Here is a 23,308-nt window from a genome sequence, read left to right on the forward strand (position 1 = left end):
ACTTTTTTTTTTGTCTCATAAAAAATCCTCAACTTTAGGTTCAATACTAATTTTACCCTAAATTCTTTTGTCTCATAAAGAAACCTTAACTTTAATTTTAATTTTACTCTAATTTTTTTTATCTCATAAAAGATCACCAACTTTTACCCGAGTCTTAAATTTGCATCGATTAACCCTCCATCAAAATCACCTTGCGCTCAATTTTCGATCTCTCATGCTTGGAAATATTCCATATCTTGAGGTAAGAGAGTTTGCGCTCAAAACACTCGAATAACTTATGCTTAGGAGTTTTTCATTTCTTGATTGTCTAGAAATTTTAGGTGGAGGGTTAATGAAGATAGATTTGTGGCTCAAGTAACAATTTGTGATTGTATATGTGACTGTAAAAATGTTAGAATAAAATTGAGATATAACCTAAAGTTAAGAGTTTTTCATGGGACAAAAAAATGTTTTATGTTAGAATTGAGCCATGATCTAAAATTGAGGTTTTTTTATGAAACAAAAAAGAAAAATTTTAGGGTAGAATTGACACTCAACCTAAAATTGAAGGTTTTTTATGATACAAAAGGTATAATTAGGACAAAAAGTTTAAGTTGAAGGTTTTTTTATGATATTAGGCCCTTGTTTAAGATGATAACATGCCTATCAAAAGTAGCTAGCTAGTTGATAATGTTCTTTAAGAAAATATATTTTTTATGTGATAAATTATGAAGCACATAGATGACTTGAAAGATACCAAAGGACATATGATTAGCAGATATGATTTTGAACCGATAAAATTATAATGGAATACACCTCGAATGTTACATGTCCAGAAATTAACGACGCATGCCTATCGAAAATATTACCCCACAAAAAAAAAAACCTATTACATAGTCCTAAACCTTTGATAATTATGACAATTCGGTTCGTCCGGCCAATTTTGATCATCTGGCGACATATTGTTTTGGACAATTATTGCCATGTACATGCAGAAATATTTTTATTTTGGACAATTGCATAAGAACAAAGGAAAAATACATATTAAGTTTTTTTTTCTGGGAAAAAGAACCTTGAAAGTGGGAGTGAATGAAAGTTGAGTAACACTGAAATGCCTTTCTCTCTCCGTCTCTCTCGGGCGCGATCAAGAAAAAGTCAACTGACCAATTTAATGCAAACACAACTAACGTCCGAATTCATATTACGCAGTGGTTTACTATATCACTTATTAAAATTTTGAAGAAGCTAAACAAATTATCATAAGTTCAGAAAATGACAACATGATTAAAGCGTAGTTAAGCATGACAATTCCTTTTTGGCACTGCCAAAAAAGGCAGAAAATAACCTTCTCTAGCAGCCCCTATCGATGCACGCTCGTCTCTTCTATTTATTACATGCTCATCTCCACCCCTGGAAAAAGGTGGAAAAGCATTACATGGGTCGAGCACAAGCCAACTGCAGCAATGAATTATCCAATCATAGTTAGGACAACATCAGATGGAATCCAATCATCAATTGTCGGCTCAGAAACTATCAATTTGCAGAAAAGAGTGAGTCCTTTCCACATTTATCTTCTGGTCATTTTCCACAATGTCATCCTCTGCTCCCAAGTTCACTTGCTAACGCCACGGTGGAACTTCCATAATCCGACAAGAATGGCATCAACGTATATTGCATATTCACTTACAGGCCTCACTCCGTAGTCTTGAAATAGAACTCTTTCCAGGTCGTGCGATCCCTTCTATAACAAATTCGCCTTTATAAACCAAATGAATGGGCAGAAAAAATACTACCCTGAGAAAATCGAACCATCACCTGATCGTGGGCGCTTGCATATGGCAATTTACTCTGCACTCCAACAGGAGCAGAAACACGCAGTCCATCTCCTCGCATGAACTCTTGCAATAGATCCCATCTGTGCTTGCTCATCTTCTCCATTTAGACCTCACAAATTCAGTAGCCTCCAAGTAGTACAGAATTTTTGCATCCGTGCTTGAAGATAAAGGAAAAATGAAAACAATAGATAACTAAGCAAGAGCCAACTACACGATTAGATTGTATCATTGCACAACTCGCAAAATCCTCTTACATATAATTTCAATTCTCCCTCAAATTCCATCCTCATCTTCCCTGGTAAAATATACTTTCTACCACCTGGATACAGTATGTTGAAACTTCTTTGATCAACAATAATCAAACGAACATGGCACTGTAGATTGGCAGTCATAGACACCAGATCTAATAGCGACAGCATCTACATATATCAAGCAAGTGATTGCCATCAATTGGTAGTGCTGATTTTTCTGATAAGATCATTCAACATAAATGGCATTTTCTCCAAATGGCTGTCAAGTTGCGAAACCTCCAAAATGGCTAAACTTCAGGATCTTCTTACAGCTTCCTGAACTATCTGGGACAATAGCACCTGCTTATTAGTGGTTGATTACATAATCAGAAGAAGGATGACAGTTGTGAAGCCAAGGATCCAAAAAGAAGTGTAATGTAGAAGCCAGTCAAATATGGAGAGGAAAATCACCGTTCCATGAGGATAGAGGATTACTGAAGTCTATGCAAGATGCAGTAACCTCCTGATCTCTTATCATGTGTACTCTTCAAGGTTAAACAGGCCTGCCCGAAAAGTAGAACCGATAAGGTTTCTGCTATAACCTTTCAATTGGCCCTGGAACAAAATTGTTATACAAGACCCAACTACTTCTCCCCAATAAATGAGTCCGTTGGCCAGTGAAGTGTACCTTTGCTGAATCTGAGTGAATGTGAAAGAGTGACCTGCATAAAGTGAGACAACACAATTTTCCACCAAGAAGAAAGCTCAAGCAGAAAAGGAACGGTTCACTGCAGAATACAGATAACAACTCATCTTTTACTAATCACTAACATAAGCTTGGGTTTCTTTCGTTCATCTGAAGGTGGGGGAATGCTCCCATTAGTGTAGGGTGGTGGAAAGCAGGCATGCTCGCATCTTCGTAGACCTATCAAATTATCAACTATAACCGGATTTTAAAGAGCATTTGTGCAAGTAAAGAGGTGTAAGCACTTGCTGGCAACCAATAATAGTATAGGACGAGAAGAGTCTTACAAAATATGCAGAGGGAAGCATTCGAAGGCGAGGACAGACTGGATCAAAGTGCATTCTGACCCTTGTGATGTTGGGCATCTCTGCACACAAGTACTATTGCATGGATCTTTGAACAATGGAGAATAGAATGGAAAGATACGTCAACTGAACATACGAGATTCCTTAGTAGATCAATCTCACAGTTTCATACATCCGCATGATTGATAAGGAGTGGAAGTCCAACAATTACCTTAAGCTCTTGCAATCAAACTCACCAGAAAAGAAAGAAGTTCATGGCCCATTTCACGACAAATTTGCATGACACAAACAGCATCTGACAAAACAAGGAAGATCCTAGTGGTCCTTCTAACTTCTGAAGTCATAACTTAATAAATACATACAAGTTGGAAACAAATTCAGTGCATCTTTTACATTGTATACACTTTCCTCAGGCAGAGAGAACCGCATGCCAAAGTTAAGGTCTCCCTAGCTATGCAAATATATATGCTAAATTGGAAAAGATTAGGCCAATGTCACTCTACTCAGATTATATTTGCAACTGATGGAATGTTTTTTTGACATTTGCTACCTTCAATTTAGACAGACAAAATGTCAAAGAATTACCAATAAAATGATGAATTCACCTGAAATATCAATACACAGACTTTGACTGTTAATTCAAATCCACACAAAAGAATGCAATTTGATGATCCTGTATCTTTATAGTCAAGTAGCTAATAAGAGATTCTATTATTCTACGCTAACTGTACTATGCTTCTTCATAGTCATAGTAACTATACCCTCTGGGATGGACCTTAGCGCTTCCTCTCTATCCAGAAGTAGGGAATCCCTTGCACATCCCATTTTGAGACAGACCATCACCGATAAAGTGGAATCTACTATTGCCTGCTGCCTGCCAGGTCATTCAATCTCTCTCACTCCTAGGGTTTAGCTCCCAACTGAAGGAAGAGGGACAAGGCATTAGGGTAGCAGCTTCTGTCTCCGGTAATGGATGGATAAGGTGGTAGTTCAATATTTCGGAGTCGCCACAATGGAAGAACTTCTTGCTTGTTGGGCTCTCTTCCCCGCCCTACAAATCAAATCCTGGGACGGAGGAAAGGCGAAAGTCTGATTACCTCTTATTCAAGTAGCAAGGCTTAGCCTCCTGTGAGTGAAAGAACCCGGCACAATCTCCTTAGCAATGATGCATGTGGGCTGAGCCATTCCCATCCCAAGTGGTGGCCCGATTCGGCCTAGCCCGGTCGGGAAGAGATTCACATAGAAACTACTGCTATCCGGGCTGCAAGAGAGCAAGGCCTTCCAGAATCTGCCCCAACTTAGATCCAGTGAAGTAAAACACCACTTCAAGCATGGGAAATAGATAAAATCTGATAAATTCAGTGTAGACATCCATGATAACAAAATCTTACCATTTGCCAAGTATTGCTAGGCAAAAGATGGCTAGCAAACCACCATAGGAGAAGCTTCCCAATCCTAATAAAGAGATATACAGCAGGAACAAGACATTGCGATTACATATATTGACCCAGCAAGTACGATTAATTCACATTCCACAAAAACTTCGATGGAGAAATAGCAATTCACCAATAATTACATCTAACTATGGCCAGTAATTAAAGTAAGAGAGAACACCTCTAAATATGAACAGAACTGCAGAGACCTTTCCTCCAATGAAAAGATGATATTATTTGAAACCAGAAATGTATGTACAAGAGGCATTGTACATTCTTTGCGAAGATATAGTCCCTACAAATACTAACTTGTACGTTGAGCAAGATCTTTACATTCAGGGTCACCACCTTAGCACAGAGGCAAAATCAAAAACATCTGGAAGGCTCACTTCAAGATCAACTTCTGAAGAAGACTACAAAAGAATCTATATAACCTAATTTTGTTGACCTGATTGCACCCCTTCAAAGTAGGTTGTTCCTTTAACAACTGCAGTTTGTGTCTTTTTGTCAACAGTATAATTAATAAGACTATACAGAGAAACAACTTCAAACCATCATATTTACGTCCGAAAGATCATCCATAGGAATTTCAAGCCCCATAAAGTCATTATCTTGCAGATTATCATCTTCAATGTTCAACCATGAAGCAAGGTCTTGGCCATGGCCTTCCAAATCATCAGAAGCACCAAGTTCATCAATTCCTGGTAGCTGCAGACCTGGAAAATCAATTGGGTTCTCAAGCCCATCAAAATTAAAGTCAAGTTTTTCCTTGGAATTACTGGTGGCTGTCGCCAACTTGGAACCAGAAGGCAATGCTGATTTTGACTGTTCTGATGTTCCAAGAAGTCCATTGATAGATACAGATAATTGAGTCATTTTCTGCTTGGGCTTCGCCTTGGACTTTCTTTCTCCCTTGGCATTAAATACTGCTGATCGATTGCTTTTATTATTTCCCGTTCTAGATAGCACCTTTCCTTCTCTGTCCCTCTCACTCCTCTTTCCTTTTGTGCTGCTAGATAGAGAAGTTCCAAGGACTGATGGTGAAGGGGAATCATTTCCAATTGTACCACCTACAACCTCATGGAGCAACAACTCCCTCTTCTTTACTCTATTGAAGCATGTATCTTCTTTACCATTGCTTTGTTCAGCCACAAGATTTCCAGGCAGTGGCATATCCATAGAATTCATGTCACAACTATCCATTTTTTGACCCATAAGGGACATGGAAGGACTTTGCTGTGAACTCTTCGAAGCTGCAGAAGGGAGGAAGAGCTTAATTGGTGAACAATAATCGAGGTGGACTTTACAGCATGGGCAACTTGAACAAAAAATTTACAGGATGGAGACTACATATCCTACCATGAAAATTGGATTATTTATTTGGGGTCACAAAAGCAGCACAAAAAAGAAAATAACCGAATAAGTTCTAAGAGAATACCACTACACAGATGTTGGAATATACTTCTGAGATTCCAACATCCCAAGGATGGATAGAAGTGAAGTGATGTAATATGGAAGAATTACCTTCCAAAACTGCTCGACGAGAAGTCCCGGTCAGAAAGATATCTCTAAACAAGGGCTCACTAAAGCAGCTCTTGCCAGTATTTTTATATTGTTTGCACCAGTCTAATGTACGTTTAACAAATGCCAAAGCAGCTTGCTTGGCCATCTTGTTGCTTGAACTCTTCCCACCGGTGGCATTTGGACCCCGGCACATCTAAGAACGAAGTTGATTGTTATTGATAATAGGAAGATACACATGCAAAAAGATAACTAAAAGTAGATGTATCTATTCAGGGCCACATAAGCACCCATGCAAAACAAGTATGCATAAAGAGGGAAAAGAAGAGTGGGGGGGGGATGGATTTGAGGCCCTGGTAGAAAATTGTGAGTGCATTTTTCTCAAGGCCCAGAATTCCTCTTGGACTTTTTAAGTTCTTCTTGCATTCACTTTCCCAGTGATTTTACCATTTTCCAAACAGATAAGAATTACCTGATTTCTCTCCACTCAATCGTTCTCCAAGATTACATTAACAAAGCATAAGAGTTGTTATGGACCAATCTTAGATATGTGAGACCAAATTTTTTATTGACACCATTTTAGAAGCATATGCTAAAGTAAAAGCTTTTCAGCAATTTGGAAACTGCTGCTATTTTTGAAATATCGTCTTCAACTAGGTCGGATACTTGTGTTATCCAAGTCTTTTATGGTTCTTTCTGTAATTCCTTTGCATGCATGTGCATGTTTGTGTCTGCTATGGTTGGGGGGAGGATAAAAAGTGCTTGGAACCAAAAGCATGAAAGCAAAGGGGGAAGGTAAATGTTTTGACAGAACAATTTGACAATTTCTTTGCACTGAAGCAAGCATGGTTCAGCAAAAATAGACAGTCTCTTCAACTGGCATGTCAAGTGGGCTAGGGCTAGGGCTCTTCGACCAAAAAAATAAAAAAGTGGGCTAGGGCTAAGAATAAAATGATAAAAGCAATTCAAAGAGGGGAAAAGAATGAACAGGGTGTACAGGCCATTAAGTGCTTCACGGGATTTTTGCACAGGTAAGAATGGGATTTGATAAAGACTTCAGAAGTTCATTCCCTTTGAATTTATATTTTTTGGCTTAAGTAGAGAAATGGAAATATTATCCTTCAATATGTAGTGCCATACATAACTTTTGTCGAAATTGGAGGGCTAATACATCAGACATCTACACTCCTCATTCTCCATCTATTAGACAAAAAATTCCTCCTTAACTCCCTCCGAAGCCTCTTCCAATTAACAGTTTCAACTCTTTCAAGGATATTGAATTAGCTTACATGACATCTTCAACAAAAATCAATAGGGATAATTCCATCTAGGTGACTTTGAGTTCGACAAACTGTTTCAATGGAAGCATACCAACAAATTATTTCCAGCATGACTGGGATGGTCGGAGGGTTTGCATTTGCCCTTGAAGCCTTGGTTTTTAGAGCTCTCTAACTGTCTATTAGTCTTTATCAACAATATCATCCCGTTTCCTTTTAATTACAGCATAACAACGAATGGACACAAAAATTTCTCTTAAACACTCCACATTCTCCACTCTACAGTTCACATCAAATAACTAAAAATGTTACATTTCTAAGCAAATAACAAGAGGGGACTTTTTGCAAGAATGAAAATAAGGGCAAACCTATATACGCATGTATACCCATAAAACAGAAGACAAACGGAAAAATTCATGATGAGGAGACGTACCATATACTTCTCGTAAGCCATTACTACAAGCTTGTCCATGGCATGTTGTTCTAACTCCCTAAGAAAGCAAATAAATAAGCCACCTATAAGTCGTTGATGCATCAGAAGATCAAGAAAGAGAAGAAATAATGGAATCTGAATCGGTAAAAAAGGTTACCTTTCTTGAGTTTCTTTGGTTTCTGCAGCGACCTTGATCAGTCTTTCCAAAAAACCTTTGTTCTTGGATACCTATAGTAGGAATAAACAAGTGACAGCTTAATTACACATAAAAATGGACAGATACATCTATGCAAAAGGTAGCCAAAAATAAAGCATACAACTTTTAAAAAGCACCTGCATTTGGTGTTTCTCCACTAATTGCATGATCTCATCATTGACTCCTTTGCTCTCCATTTGATCAACATGAGGCTAGTTTAAAAGGTAATATTCAGATAAAGACCAGTTAGGCATCCTTCAAATGACAAAAGTACTCATCCAGGTAATATATTCCCCCAAGCATGTCAGCATTTCACACGGCACGAAACTCCAAAAGACAGAAACATGGGCATAATGACTTCCTCTCACATTAGATACATAGCAATATCCACAAAAGAAGAAACTACTGACATAACTATAGCATGAGATTAATGGAAAAGTTTCCATTGCAAAGAATTTCAGTAAAGACATACAGACAAAAGCAATAGGCATTCACTGTACATATGTACCTACCATAGCCTCAGGGAAGATCGCAATACTGTGAACCTCCAGGAGAAGTCTTTCATCTATACTCATGTGATCATATGTAACTTCTGAACACCCTGTGCTCGGCATCATAATTTGGTCTCTGACTAATCCGTTTATTGGATGATCGAAGCCTGGATTTATCCCTGTCCTTATCATTTTGACCATATCATTGTCATGCTGTTCATGCTCAGGAATGCGAGATACCATGTGACCATTGAGTGCTGGGGCACTAGAATACCGATGGTTATGAAGCAGCTGGCAACTAAAACTATTTAATTCCATTTCTCTATCTAGCTTGAGCCTTGATCCATGTGCATCATTTATGAGGTCATCATTTTCAAAGCTGTCACAATCAGCCTCCTCCTCTGGAATTAGGGCCGCTATGAGCCTCTGACAAAGAGGGATCATGTTTTGATCCGGCGCTGCAACTTCCGTCTGTCCAGCAAGATCAAGCCCCATCTGCCTTTCTCCTTCAACCAACCCAAACCCATTGGGATAACTACACCAATTATCTGTATCAGTAGCAACAAAATTTGGTGTTTGAGTTGCAGATCCAAAATTTCCCTGTAAATTCATAACAAAAACTTCAATTAACGAAGTTGCAGAGAAACCAGAAACATCTCTCTTCACACAACAGGACTCGCCCATTTGTATTCAAAGTAACTGCAGAATAATCATAGAAGTTCTTAAGAATATATGAAACATGAATTATATATTTAAAGGTACATCAGAAACTCTTTTTTATCCATCTGGTATTGTCAAAAGAGCCATAATTTGACATGCGCTTGGTATAGTTTGACTCCTATGCAAGGAATCCGAGTTTGAATCCCAGTCGTTGAGCTGAATGATTCAATCTAATCCATCCGTAGACCAGTAATTCTTTGATGAATTGAGATTCACAAATACTTCCTCAATTTGCAGGGGTATATTCATGAAGAATTTGGCTCTCGTCATCCAGAATCAGAAGATGAAAATTGGCATCTCTCGGTCATGCTTTCCTACTCCAAATTGAATGAACCACTTAATAAAGTGATCTGTTGAGGATCTCGATAACTAAATGAACTGACGCAGCCCAAGGTCTACTTAAAAAATTCCCTTCTGGTCCTAGGTTAATCCAGATCTACCTAAAGCATACGCAAGTGCTTTAGACAATAGACATCACAGAAAGTCACTTGGATGATGAGTGGTCCAGTCCATTTCTTCCATTCCAAGGAGAAAGTACCTCTACCTAGTTAGTTAATAGTGCTCAAAGCTGTACCAACGAAAGAGAGTACAAGATAATCCTTGAAAATGTAGCATAATTTGAGATGGTGAAATATCTAAACGTATGATGGCAAAAATAGAAACACACTCTTTCAAACCTACTCTTCCTACTATGCGAACATAACCCATATCTAGTCCTTATATGTACTGCATTCCACGCAATCATGGGGCCTCAGCAGCCAACTTCATTTTCCCTGTTGTCATGGACAATTTTACTCTTGCCAATCCTTTTTAGTATCAAAGTCCACGGAACAATCATATAACTGAGGAATCCCAAAACCTATACCTGACAAGTGCTAATTTGCATTTCCCGTAGAAAAGAAAAAAAAAAACTAAGGATAATGAATTATATGGGGAGAAATTCGATATTGAATAGTACATGCATGATTCTACATCAACAAGCAACAAGAAAATAATAAAAATTACCTAGTACTTCATTATCATATTGATTAAAATTGCATTGCTGTGTCAGAATAAGGATAGCTATACTGATTGGGTAAACTCGAAAAATACCCTAGGTACAATATTGACGATTTAACAAGGATGGAACTTCAGTGATGTCAAAACACATTGCAGGGTGATCAATGGGTCTAAGATCTGCCCAAGCCCACTAAATTGGCAAGTACATGTTTTTGAGAATTCCACCCACACTAGAGAATGATCAATTTACATAAATGGAAAAGTCCAATACTAACTGATGAGCTTTGTCATTGAATTTCCCACCAGATAAATTTCACACTTCCAATATTGAGTAGACAATAGCATGCAGGAGCAGAAGAAATTTTTCCAGAACAATGTCCTCGTATTGCGATAAAACATCTTACTCACAAACAAATTCATAGAAGTGAATATGCAGAATGACTAAGGACATCATCTAAATTAACGACAAATCAGTCAAATAGTAGCAACTTAATAAGTTCTCCAGAAGAGGCAAGAAAGAGAAATGCCTGTTGCTTCAAATAAGCAATGTCTTCATCAAATATAAAACCAAAGACCACTTCCATTTGCATCAAAAATTCATTCGGGAACACATGAGCTGCAACAGAAAACCAATTAATTAAGTGAAAACAAAAGGCTAATGCAAAAATCGAAGGTTATGCAGAATTCTTTTGAACACATACAGGGATTAACGACAGCATTGGCAGCGGCCAATAGCTCTTCATGCCCATCTTCAGAGCCAACTAATATAATCAACAAAGAAAAAATGTGAGGATATCAGAAAATCTGGGTAGTATGAGGCCAGCTCAACAACACACAAATTAGAAGTTGGCCAAAAATGAAACACAAAATGTACAAGACCAAACACAATACCCAGAAAATCTGCAGCCACATTGACTGATGTATGCCGTTGACGAGTATAGGCCTTTCTGTCAGAAAGTTTCCTAGACGTTGGACGGCCAGCTTTGCTGTGAGTATGATACAAAGAGATCATAATCAATAGATGAAACCTAACAGTCTCCTTGCATTAGTTAGATTTTCTAAGAAGAAATGACCGGAAAGTAAGTTGTACCTTTCAGTTCTGTCAAAACCAAGTTTGGTATTTTTAAGCTGTTGTGCAGTATCCTCATTGACAGGCTTCTCACTTGATACTGGCAAGAGGGATCTGGAGGAAGTAAAACCGCGCCCACTCCTCCCTTGCCTTCGGATACCATCTCCTAGGTCCTCCCTTGGAATTAACTTATTCTTCCTTGATGATGACACCATAGTTGGAATCTTCTGTACAGAATGGCCAGATTTCTCATGCACTTCATCAGACTTCTTGGTCTTATCCCTCGATTTGAATTCAGCAGCTCCCACGTCCTCACCTTCTGATAACGGGGTGGAAGATAATGGGTCAGCTTTCAGTCTAACAGGCTGAGGAGAACTACTAGCCGTACGTCTGGGAAACCCCAATCCAACTTCATTTCCCACAACATCGCAACCCGTATCCATAGGAGAGGTTTCGTCATTACTCGGAACAGATGGAACAAAATTTCTTCTCCTAGCAGTTCTGGAAATCTTCTGAGGCCTTGGCCAGCAAGCAACAGGTGGCGAAGAAGATCGCCCCGATGTTGTGCGTTTGCGACTTTGAGCCCCGACAGCAACAGAAGACTTGGTAGTACAATTCGAGATCTCCCAATCATTAGACACAGTTGGACTGTTGACAACTGGGGACAACTTGGGTGCGACACCGGAACTTGATCTTGGACCTCTAACAGATGCATTCATTCTTGTGTTAGATGTAGGACTTGCAGAAGTTAAATCATCACGGACATTTGTCCTGGGTTTCAACAAGATAGAGAAATCTTAAATGAATGCAAACTGTACAGAATGTCAAATCGACTAAAAAGTTAAACTAATTACAAGTTCTTGCAGTGAGAAATAAGAGAGCTCTCATCATGTCAGAAACTCGAAAGTCAAGAATTAAGAATCTATTAACTAAAACAAACCAAGATAATAATTGGCACAGCAGATTAAGCTGATAGGAAGCAAATGACAACTCGCTTACATAAAACAATATTTCAATATTAGCGAATTTATATCTGAAGCTGAGGATATGATTCATACTTATTGACAGCTTTGACATTTATCCGTTCCTTGTCTGAGATAGGACGATCTTTCTTGTCACGGGAACTGCTGTCCAGGTCAGCCTTAGGTAATGAAGTACGCGCACAGAAGCTACCTTGAGAGATGGCTTCTGCTTTTCCAACTCCAGGGGTTCCATTACCAACTCCTGGCCTACATTAATAGGCATCGGAAAGAAAGACTCAGCTACATCTAATTAAAGTTCCATATGAGGTACATAGTGGAAGAAAAGAGCCGGCTACTTCTTTGACAATATGACAGTTGAGATGGTGATTGCATAATAAATCATAAAAGAAAATGGGCTTCAACTTTGCTGCTGAATCGCTTCAGCAGGAGTCTTTCGCCAGATAGAGTGTTTGACGATATGCAAGTATCACGCTCATGCCCCTGGATCATTATGAAAACTTCCATGCGAATGTAATGTCTTTAAATTACAGGAAATATAATTTCTTTCAATTAGCGGAAGTTCTCAATAGATTACAAGTAGATAAACAACCAACTCCAGGTAAAGATAATCACAACTTGGCTTTGCAGTCCAAAATTGTGAATAAAAAAAATATATCGATCCAGTGCACTTCGAACAGTAGCAAGAGGTGCTAAAATCTCTTGTATATGCAGAAAATTTTAAACAAACAAAATAGGATTTCAACCCTTTTCATACAGAATAATACTTGCAAAACACATTAAACATCTCACACTAAACTTAAATATCCTATGAACAATGAGGATGCCAGTGCCCATTTAATGATGTTATCTAAGATGGCCAGGTACGTCATTTCCAGTCAAGTGAATTAACTATGTCAATTTAAATTTTGTTAGGTGCATGAACTTTCAGAGTTTATGCAGTTTATAATATCTGCAGTTAGGATAGCTTTTCCACTTCTCCCTCAGATTATCCAATCCCAATGTTGAATCTGAGTCGAGACTCATTGCCATGGTCTCTTCCTCAGGCACACTTCCTCTGAAACGAATGCCTAGCAAGCATAGCCATAATATATAGATACAAATTGAGAGTTACTTACAGAATAGCACTGACGCGCATGACCCAACACAGTAGACTTCAAGATGTCAATCTTTCATATATCAACAATAAAACACGATACTGTCCAACTTTTCTTTAGAAGGTCAAAAACAACTTTCACTCTCAGCAGGATATGACATAAACACAAGGAAGATGCATTCAGTGATCAATCCACCATTTTCTTTTCATGCAAACTACATAACAATCAGTAACATGCCATTGCTTGTAGAATCAAAAACCAGAGATGAAAAGGAGATAAATTAAAAAATTTGCTAATGCGAAATATCACAAATTCCTATATGGGTGCAGATTGATTGTTTTGCCGGCCACTTATCAAGTGACTACAGTGATTTCCATCCTTTGTAGCCAAAGAATAGTCAAATAAACTTTTAGTATTATCCTGATGAAAAAATGAAGGCGAAAGAGCATAAGCCATACTAGTGAAAGCCAAAATTATTCACCTCGGCCATTAGTGAATTTACTGACTGAAACAGCAGTCTTTCTACACCAAATTTTTTATGTATCCGTTCCAATTAACTTTGCTCACTCCTGCTTGTGATTTGGGGCTTGCCCCAATTCTGGTATTCAGAAATTATTCAGAAATTGTGCATATAACAAGTAAATCACGAGTACATGTATGGTGAAACCTGAAATGCACAATCGTTTGGCAATGTTAGGAAATATCATGCACCAAAAATGGTGATCTGCAATAATTATTCTTTTCCCTGGTACTTGATATATCGTCGAGTTTGTTAACACCAAGTCTATATCTGTTGCTTGAACTTATAAGGATGACGCGCTTTTTGTCATTATTATTTTAAGCAAATATGAAGAAGAAGAGTAGAAGCACTAGGAGGCAATCTTCAGAGAGAGATGAAAAGGTTGTCTTAATTCCTGAACTTCTTCCACCAACCACACTCTAGAGTAATGGAAAAACACAAGGCAGTCATACAGACGTCATTTCTGTGATAGCATAACCAGAATTGAAAGGTTGACTATTTAGAAAATTATAAGATGATGTACCTGAACTCATTCGACTCATTATTCAACTTTGGTCGGGCATCATTAACAGATCTTTGCGGCATTCCTTGCTTGGAATCCCGGTAACCATCGGCCGGTTTAGCAGAGAGTACACCTGGTGGAAAATCCGACTTTATTCCAGACCGCTTCTTCTTCATTTTAGACTTTTCCCAACCATCAACGCCGATTGACAGAGTCCTTTCCTCACACTGAGGGGCACCACTATTTGCTAGCTTCGGCAGTTCCCTTTCCCTATCAGCAGGCCCAGATGTCCTTACTGATGTATTACCCCGTGCATCCATCTATATCAATTGGAGAGAAAATGTCAACCCACCCAATGAAACAAATAGAGCAGAAAACTTTTGCAGATCAAAAAGAAGATCAGGAAGCTAACGACACCACACACAAAAAAGTAAAATCCACAGTTACTATTTACCGAATATGATGAGCAACATCATTAACCAAGAACACACATAACAAGGCCTCACTGATATTCCTAGAAGTAATATAGCAAGATACTAACTGATATGCCAGTAAACGCACTTCTACCAAATCAACTCAAAATAAAGAATTGGGCGGCAATTTCTCACACAAACTAGAGCATAATTCTCATATGACACTATACTAGCGGGGTACAGCCTTTTACTAGAGGCAAAACTACTAATTAACAGGCGTGTCCATTTATCTATCAAATAAATAGAATTAGCTTGTTTATCATAACAGTGTCGAGAAAAATTATTTATCTGCATTCGTTTAGCAACAAAGTTAACTACTTAGCTGCCAAGGCTTCAGCTTGTAGAGGGTCATCACTGTCCTGTTTGCAAAGGTTCTGCAGTTGTGCTATCGTCGTCGACTGCTGCTATTAAGCCATAGGGCCACATTGCTACATCTACATTTGGTTTAACAAAACCAACGAGGAGGAAGAGACAACTATAATCAAACTCAGCTTATTTGGTTTTGGATTTTATCAGTCACAAATAATTGGGTGATTACGTTGTGCATCGATACTAACTATATTCACATTAGGTAGAAGTGTCTGTGGAAAAAGTTTCATTTGCTTGATAAAAGGAATTAAATATAAAATAAGAGAAATTTGGAACCTGGAACAACCCTAGAACTTGTGTATTCCACCTGTTCCAGTTTCAGGGTGGTAATAGGGCAAACAATGGGTTTCAGGTTCAAAAATAGGAAACGGGTTACCCTAGCCGCCTTGGAACCTTGACAACCACGGTATTTAATATAACGAGTAGTGTTCCAAGTGGGATCTGGACAAGATAAATTAAACATGTCGAGCTGGAACGAGTTATTCAAGTGTACATTAACTACTTAACCCCACACAAACACACTCTGAGCACACAAATTGCCATGGCACCCCCAAAATACAATGGATAATGGATGCAGAGTTTTAAAACAACCGGCAATATTAGCATGAAATTGTTCCATCACGACTAAATAGGTGAAAAATTAAAAAGATACGACACAATAACCAGGGCAGGAGAATTGTCATTGTTGAATATATTAGCTTCATTTGAAGCAGAACTAGAAGATCACCAGCCAGCACAAAGAGGCTATATGCAAATTATAGCAAAGGCACAATCAATTCTCTAAAATTTTAAAATTTTAAAGTAGTTAATCGGACAATAAACCTTTGCATCCACTAATGAGGTCCGAGTGCGTTTATTTGGAACCGAGCCTTTAGTCCGTTCCTCTGACTTTTGCAGGCCAAGCTCAAAACCACCAGTGGTGGTGTTATTTTGGGTTCCTATCTTAGCAAGGCCAGATCCAGCCATAGATCGGTCATTTGATATCGTGGCATTGGAGCGATCATTGAAAAAAACATCAGAACGAGATCTCTTCTTTGTAGATACACTTGGGAGAAACTTGTTTAGTATCGATAATGCTTCGCCAAATATTCTCACTCGTTCCCTGCCAAATAAAGCATTTTCACAAACTGATCCGATTTCCAATATCTAAAGTGAGATACACAACAAACTACCTGGCCTTAGTAGAAGTCTCACGCAAACCAATTCTGATCCGTTTAAGCTCCTCCAGAGACGGCAAACCTAATAGCTTGCTTTTTGAAATGCTTGAAGGAGCATCATCAGCTGAAAAGCCCGGAGCAACACTTATACCTCGTTTTAAGTCACCCTGTTTATTAGACCTATGATCCGCAGCCATCAATTTCAAATCAAATGGTAAGTGCTGGAAGAAATTCATAACATCCGCCTGTGTTATTGACGAACTATTCCTTGACATTGAATTCTCCATGCTCTCACGAAAGCTGCCTGACCTCTCCATTGGAGTTGCTATGTGGGATCCACGTGACCCACCGCCATATAGTGACCTATCGGGGCTGCTAGAGGACAGATCAAATTTGCTGGATGATGCCATTGCATCAGCTTCTCTAATTCATCAATGTCACATATCTGATAAGCAGATTGAAACATGACAAAACTGCAGTGCTGCTGGACATAAGGATCAGTTATATGCCCTCAAGAAGGTAAACTGAGTCACCTGAAAAAATTAGTGGGAAAGAAATGCGTGAATAACTTTGAAAGAGTTCTAACACTGCTTCTATCACAAAGGTTTAGACTAATATCAAAGACAAGTATATGACCAGAATTATGAGCAGCATGAGTTAAGTCCAGAAACTGCCGATGCTGGTCCAACTGACAAGAAGTTCGAAAAGATATCTTATTTTGAAGAAAAGGTCAGACAAGCAGATAAGTACAAAAGATTCTGTCTAAAGCTGTTTTTCCAGTACCAGAAAAACTTCAGTCATCTTTCATTGTTTGGATAATCACTTCACTAAAGCTGACAACAAATTCGAAAGGGTGCATAAAATCCTCCATCTCTTGGCCCCTTAGCAAAGGGGGACTCAATCAATCTCAACTAGCCATAAAAATATCTTTAAAACAGTAGCTTCTAAATCATATTGATAGATGAACATTTCTATCACCCCTTTCTAACAAAAGTGAAAAGGTAAGTCCGTAGAGCACTCTCGCTATGCAAATGATTGTTCGGCTCAATCTAATGCAAGAGATTGGAGATAGCTCTTCAGCAAGAAGTACAACAATAAAAACAAGAAACTGCTGATACTAAGAATCAATAGATGCCATACCATTACTGAATCAGTTTAACATACTACTCAGAACTATATCTAATAAGACGATTGCTATTAAGGAGAAATTATTCAACAGTGTTGTGAACATCAACTGGACAGTCCTTTCGGCCATTTATTCACCGTGTTATCTCTCTTCTGCCATTAAAATTTTCTTTATTCTTAATTTGATCATAACCGATAGTATCTATCGTGTACTGTGCTTGATTACAAATCAGCAATAAATGCTTCATTCTTTCAGGAAAAATGACTAATGAACAAGGAAATGATCGGTGCGCTGACATGAGTGCACAACCAATTCTTGCGGTTAATTAAGTTGAGTAAAATGCCCAGCATACTAAATTGCAGATGCCTAAGTGTTTATTCTGCAAAAAATTGTGCTGATGTCCATTTACTTGTCTCGGTTTCTGTTAAAAATTCTTCCACTTCACTAGCATGTGTGCTTTCCATTGCTCCTAACATCATTCTGCAACTCCCATTCCCAATTTTTATTTCAATACGATCTGTTCACAATTAACTCCGCCTATGTATGTTTACATAGCCTGTCCCAAGCCAGGATAAAGGAGGAGAGTTGCGTCGGGCGTAGTGAGCCGCTTGTAAAAAAGAGCTATTTTTATGAGATGAACCCTTCTAATTTGGTTGGAGCGTAGCCTTATTAGCGACGCGTTGCATCGGCGCCCGGGTGTAGCGAAAAATGGGCAAGGGTCCTTGCACCAAGATAGGTGGGTGCGAGAGGTAAGGAAGCTAGCCTTGGGCCATCATTCCCAGAGTGATGCGCCACATCGGTGCCCGGATGTGGTGATAAGTGAGTCGGGGTCCTCACATTTTTATGGGCGAGTGTGGGGGGCAAGAGATGCCTAGGGGGTAAGGATTCACTTGGGGAGTTGAAACATAGGAACCTTAACGGGTAAGTTGAGGGAGTTAGCAGACACTTTTACTAGAAGGAGAGTGAATATTGCTTGCCCGCAAGAGACTAAATGGATAGGAGAAAAAAAGTCTAAGGAAGTGGAAGGCACCGGATTCAAGCCGTGGTACACGGGCACAAAAAAGCGTATAAATGGAGTTGGGATTCTGATCGATAAAAATTTCAAAGATAGAGTTGTTGATGTTAAGAGAATAGGAGATAGGATTATTTTGGTTAAGTTAGTAGTGAAAGACTTGATTTTGAATACCCTTAGTGTGTATGCCCCCCAAGTTGAACTACAAGTATCTGATAAGAAAAGATTTTGGGAAGATTTGGAGGAGATTTTAAGGAGGATACCACACGAGGAGAAGATATTCATAGGAGGAGATCTAAATGGACATGTTGGTCAAAGTAGTGGAGGTTTTGACAGAGTTCATGGAGGATTTGGCTATGGGACTAGAAATGAGGTCGGCGAAGACATCTTGAGCATTGCATTAGCTTATGATTTGATGTTGGCTAATACCTTCTTTAGGGAAAGAGAGTCACATCTAATCACTTTTCGCAGCGATCAAAATTGTAGCCAGATTGATTTTTTTCTTGCTAGAACAGAGGATAGAGCCTCGTATGTAGATTGCAAAGTCTACCCTAGAGAATGTGTAGCTACGCAACATAAGTCGGTGGTCTTACGGGTTCAGTATAACAAAGTACAAAAAATGCAGAGAAGTGTTCAAAACCCCTTAATAAGATGATGGAAGTTAAAAGAGGAAAAACAAACAGATTTCAAGGAAAGAATGCTTCAGGAAGGACCGTTGCAACAAGAGGGCAAAGTAAATATGATGTGGAACAAGATGTCTAATTGCGTCCAGAGAGTGGCAAGAAGGGTGTTAGGGGAAAGTAGAGGGAACGGACATCAAACAAAGAAAACTTGGTGGTGGAATGAAGAGGTGCGGGAGGCAATTAAACAGAAGGAGGAGTGTTTCAGATGTTTGCATAAATGTCCTAATGAACAGAATTTGTAAAAGTTTAGATTGGCAAGAAAAAATGCCAAGAAAGGCGTGCAAGAGGCTAGAGGCAAGGTTTTCTCCGATATGTACAAAAAACTTGGGAGCAAAGAGGGAGAAAAAGGTATCTATAGGCTAACAAAGATAAGGGACAAGAAAAGTAAAGACTTGACACGAGTCGGATGCATCAAAGATGAAAATCAAAAACTCTTAGTAAGAGATGCAGAAGTTAAGGAAAGGTGGATAAACTATTTTAACAAGCTTTTTAATGGAGAGAGCGATAGAAGTGAGATGGATCTAGAGGACACTTTTGATGATTTAAACAGAAGGTTTGTGCGTAGAATTAGAGCGCATAAAGTTAAGGAATCATTAAAGAAGATGAAAACTAGTAAAGCCTTAGGAACCGATGGTGTTCCTATTGAAGTGTATAGATGCTTAGGGGATGTGGCAATAAGTTGGTTGACTAACCTTTTTAACAAGATTCTCCAAACTAATAAGATGCTTGATGAATGGAGGAAGAGTATGCTTGTGCCTATCTACAAGAACAAGGGAGATATCCGAACCTGTTCCAATTATAGAAGCATTAAGCTTATGAGCCATACAATGAAGTTGTGGGAGAGAGTTATTGAGCATCGTTTAAGAATAGGGACCAAGGTCTCTGTAAATCAATTTGGATTTATGCCAGGAAGATCTACCACGAAGGCTATCTTCTTGATACGACGGTTGATGGAGAGATATCGAGAAAAGAAGGACCTACATATGGTGTTTATTGATCTCGAGAAGGCGTATGATAGGGTTCTAAGAAAGGTTCTGTGGTGGGTTCTTGAGAAGAAAAAAGTGCCTTCAAAGTATGTAGAGGTAATCAAGAATATGTATGATGGTGTTACTACATGTGTGAAGGTTTGTAATGGCACATCAAGTTATTCTCCAATCACAATAGGCTTAAACTAAGGTTCCGCTTTGAGCCCTTATTTTTTTGCCCTAGTTATGGATGAGCTAACAAAAGATATCCAAGATGAGGTGCCGTGATGTATGCTATTTGCAGATAATATTGTGCTTATTGATGAGACCAGGGCTGGGATTGGCGCTAAATTATAATTATGGAGAAGCACATCGGAGTCTAAAGGATTTACGTTAAGTCGAAGTAAGACCAAATACATGAAGTGTGAATTCGACATGGCAAGAGGAGGAGAACAAGAATCCGTGAATATGCTCGAACAGGAGGTACGCAAGAAAGATGCTTTTAGATATCTAAGATCAATATTGCAAAAGAGGGGAGAGATTGGTGAGGATGTAAGCCATAGAATCGGAGCAGGTTGGATGAAATGGCGCAATGCATCAAGGTTTTTGTGTGATAGCAAAATCCCTCTTAGGCTCAAAGGAAAATTTTATAGAATAACAAGAAGGCCCGTAATGCTATACGGAGTCGAATGTTGGCCAGCACAGAGATAACATGAGCATAAAATGGGAGTAGCGGAAATGAGGATATTAAGGTCGATATGTGGTCATACAAGAATGGATAAGATAAGAAATGAAGATATTCGACGAAAAGTTGGAGTAGTACGGGTGGCAAAAAAGATGAGAGAACATAGATTGAGATGGTTTGGGCATATTCTTCAAAGATCCCTAGATACTTCGGTAAGAACAAAAGTTTGTTACCGAGAACATGGCATGAAGAAAGGAAGAGGTCAGCCGAAACTTACTTGGGGGAAAGTAGTAAAACAAGATTTAATGAAGTGGGAAATAGATCGGCGTACGGTTTGTCCTAGGACGGAGGGGAGAAAAGCTATTAGCATTGTGGAGGAGCGGAATTCCTATGTTCCTGACTGTCCTTTTTAGTCATTTTTCCTATATATATTTATATATTTTTATTTTTATATATTTATTTTATATATATATAATTATTTCTTTTCCCTTAATCGGTCTTGCTTTTATTTTATTTATTTTTGGGTTCATCAACCGCCGACCCCAACTAGTTTGGGATAAAGGTGATGTTGATGTTGATGTTGATGTTCAAGATCCGTTCACAATTACTATGAGCCGAAACATCGGTAATCTCTCAGCAATGGAAAAATTATAGGACATCCAATCTGCTCAACTGGAAAGCTTATTGACCCTAGTTCCATAATTTACAATATTATCCCGGTGTGGTTCTTTAGATCTTTTGGTGCAACTTGTAGATGCCCAAAATGTCTTGCTCTTCAACATTTCTTGTTCTGAGTATCAGCACTGTAACTTCCCAAAAATACCCATCAAAAGAGATCTTTCCACTTATGCAAATGCATACCATTAAGCATGAGCCTTGGGCTAGAAGCAGAAATATACTGTGGTTCTTTAGATCTTTCGGTGCAACTTGTAGATGCACAAAATGTCTCGCTCTTCAACATGTCTTGTTCTGAGTATCAGCACTGTAACTTCCCAAAAATACCCATCCAAAGAGATCTTTCAACTTATGCAAATGCATACTATCAAGCATGAGACTTGGGCTAGAAGCAGAAATACGCTGTGTACATATCACCTGAATATGTCTGTAAAATGAAAGTTGCTTTCACGTTGTATGTCTGAAATCTTATCAGAGTATTCATAGCACCCCACATTTTGAATCGGAACGAATATGAGTATTTTAAGATCAAACTTTTGTAAATTGAGATCCCAAAAACAAGGAGCTTCCTGGTACTCATGGATATACCGGCAACTAAAGAGGATCTAGATAGCCATAGCAGGCCACATTCAAATTCCTATCTGCCCACACGATAAGTCAAACAGGCAGAGAAAAGTTCATGTCAGTGCGATCAAACATCAAGCGAAAGATCAACTGTAGTATTTCCCATTTAGGGCAAGAAATTTAAGTTCTCGGCCTGATAATGCTAACAATCGACAATAACATCCAGCTTAAACACTATTTAAGCCTTGACAGAGCTACTAAAGCCCAAAGGGCCAAGAGCAAAGTAAATGCAATTCAACAGGCACTTGATGGTTTCTTTCCTTAGTCTACTGCTGCTAAGATTGTCATCAATAATATAAATAGCAAGTCTAGTTCCCCCATTACCCTTCAACTTAAAAACTAATGCTAAATATCTATTATTCCACAAACTTGAGCGCAACATCAGGATGCAACCAGTCACAGCAACAATTTATACTTCCGCATGCTGGCTCCCTATTAAGCATGTGCCACACAAGCATTAACACTTCACTCCGGGAAGATCACATTCTTTTTCTCTATTCAGGCCAATGATAGCTTGCCTAAAATTTACTTCCCTTCTCTGCTCAGTTCAAGTTCAAAACTCCTCCCTTCTCTATTTCCACCACTTAAATCAGAGAAAACATTTCCACACGCTTAAATACTCCATCAGACAGAACTTGACCGCCACGTTTCCTTAGGAAACACATTCATTCAAACTCCAGTCCAATCACAGCCGAACACGAAAAAGCCCCTCCAAATTATACCAAGCATTAAAGCGCCACACAACAAAACATGAATTGCAGATGCTGCCACTTGAATCAACGGAAAATGCTGGAAACAAGTACCAGAATCCAGCTCAACATATCAACAACCAGCTCTCAATCGAAGAATCGAACCCTAGAACTTCAATGAAAGTGAGCAGATAATTAATGCAGAATTTACCTCTCCAATCGCGACGCCGGAGGACAAAAAAAAAAAAAAAGACGAAACAAGCTCGCTCGATTCTGGAGAAGAAGAAGGAGCGAACCAAGCACGGCCGTTGACGCGAAAACGGGTTCGAATTGCGACTTCGGAGCTCCGAATCGGAGAGGTTCGTACAAAGCTATGGAGGTCGAAGCTCCCTTCTCTTCCTCTGAATTTTTGATCGGCAATGAACTGGCCTGTGTCGAATTACGTTTTTGCCCCTGTTGTGCTTCCCTAATATTGGAAAATAAATTCCAAGTGCCGAGACATTACTGGAAATTGGAAA

General features: G+C 38.8%; 1 protein-coding gene and 1 long non-coding RNA gene across 6 annotated transcripts; both read right to left on the reverse strand.

Moving 5' to 3' along the window:
- Positions 1 to 1,174: 1,174 nt before the first annotated feature.
- LOC115740674 lies at positions 1,175 to 3,862 on the reverse strand. Its single transcript, XR_007198271.1, has 2 exons — positions 3,700 to 3,862; positions 1,175 to 3,389 (listed from the first exon to the last, which is right to left on the reverse strand). It is a non-coding gene; the product is annotated as an uncharacterized LOC115740674 (long non-coding RNA).
- Positions 3,863 to 4,743: 881 nt separating this feature from the next.
- Positions 4,744 to 23,250, reverse strand: LOC115740660. Of its 5 annotated transcripts, XM_048277151.1 has the most exons (16): positions 23,002 to 23,246; positions 22,066 to 22,118; positions 16,347 to 16,703; positions 15,997 to 16,276; positions 14,354 to 14,652; positions 12,292 to 12,462; positions 11,255 to 12,004; positions 11,056 to 11,150; positions 10,866 to 10,925; positions 10,692 to 10,780; positions 8,467 to 9,045; positions 8,092 to 8,166; positions 7,916 to 7,986; positions 7,759 to 7,816; positions 6,052 to 6,244; positions 4,744 to 5,780 (listed from the first exon to the last, which is right to left on the reverse strand). In XM_048277151.1, the coding sequence occupies exons 3-16, from the start codon at positions 16,646 to 16,648 to the stop codon at positions 5,074 to 5,076; spliced, it is 3,729 nt and encodes a 1,242-aa protein (XP_048133108.1). In that variant the 5' UTR covers positions 16,649 to 16,703; positions 22,066 to 22,118; positions 23,002 to 23,246; the 3' UTR covers positions 4,744 to 5,073. The 5 variants fall into 5 exon arrangements, 4 of the variants coding, with proteins under 4 accessions (XP_048133108.1, XP_048133107.1, XP_030530058.2 ...); XM_048277150.1 differs by lacking the exon at positions 22,066 to 22,118; XM_030674198.2 differs by lacking the exon at positions 22,066 to 22,118 and having other exon boundaries at positions 16,347 to 16,864.
- Between the last annotated feature and the right edge of the window lie 58 nt (positions 23,251 to 23,308).

The sequence above is a fragment of the Rhodamnia argentea genome, chromosome 4 (genome assembly GCF_020921035.1).
Source record: "Rhodamnia argentea isolate NSW1041297 chromosome 4, ASM2092103v1, whole genome shotgun sequence".
Taxonomy (NCBI): Eukaryota; Viridiplantae; Streptophyta; class Magnoliopsida; order Myrtales; family Myrtaceae; genus Rhodamnia; species Rhodamnia argentea.

Excerpts from the sequence above, each read along its gene's own strand:
- LOC115740660 (XM_030674198.2), bottom strand. The coding sequence starts at position 16,741 with ATGGCATCATCCAGCAAATTTGATCTGTCCTCTAGCAGCCCCGATAGG. Across the intron at positions 12,463-14,353 it reads AATGAGTCGAATGAGTTCAG|GCCAGGAGTTGGTAATGGAA; the intron begins GTACATCATCTT and ends CTATTAATGTAG. Across the intron at positions 9,046-10,691 it reads TTGCTTATTTGAAGCAACAG|GGAAATTTTGGATCTGCAAC; the intron begins GCATTTCTCTTT and ends ATGAATTTACAG.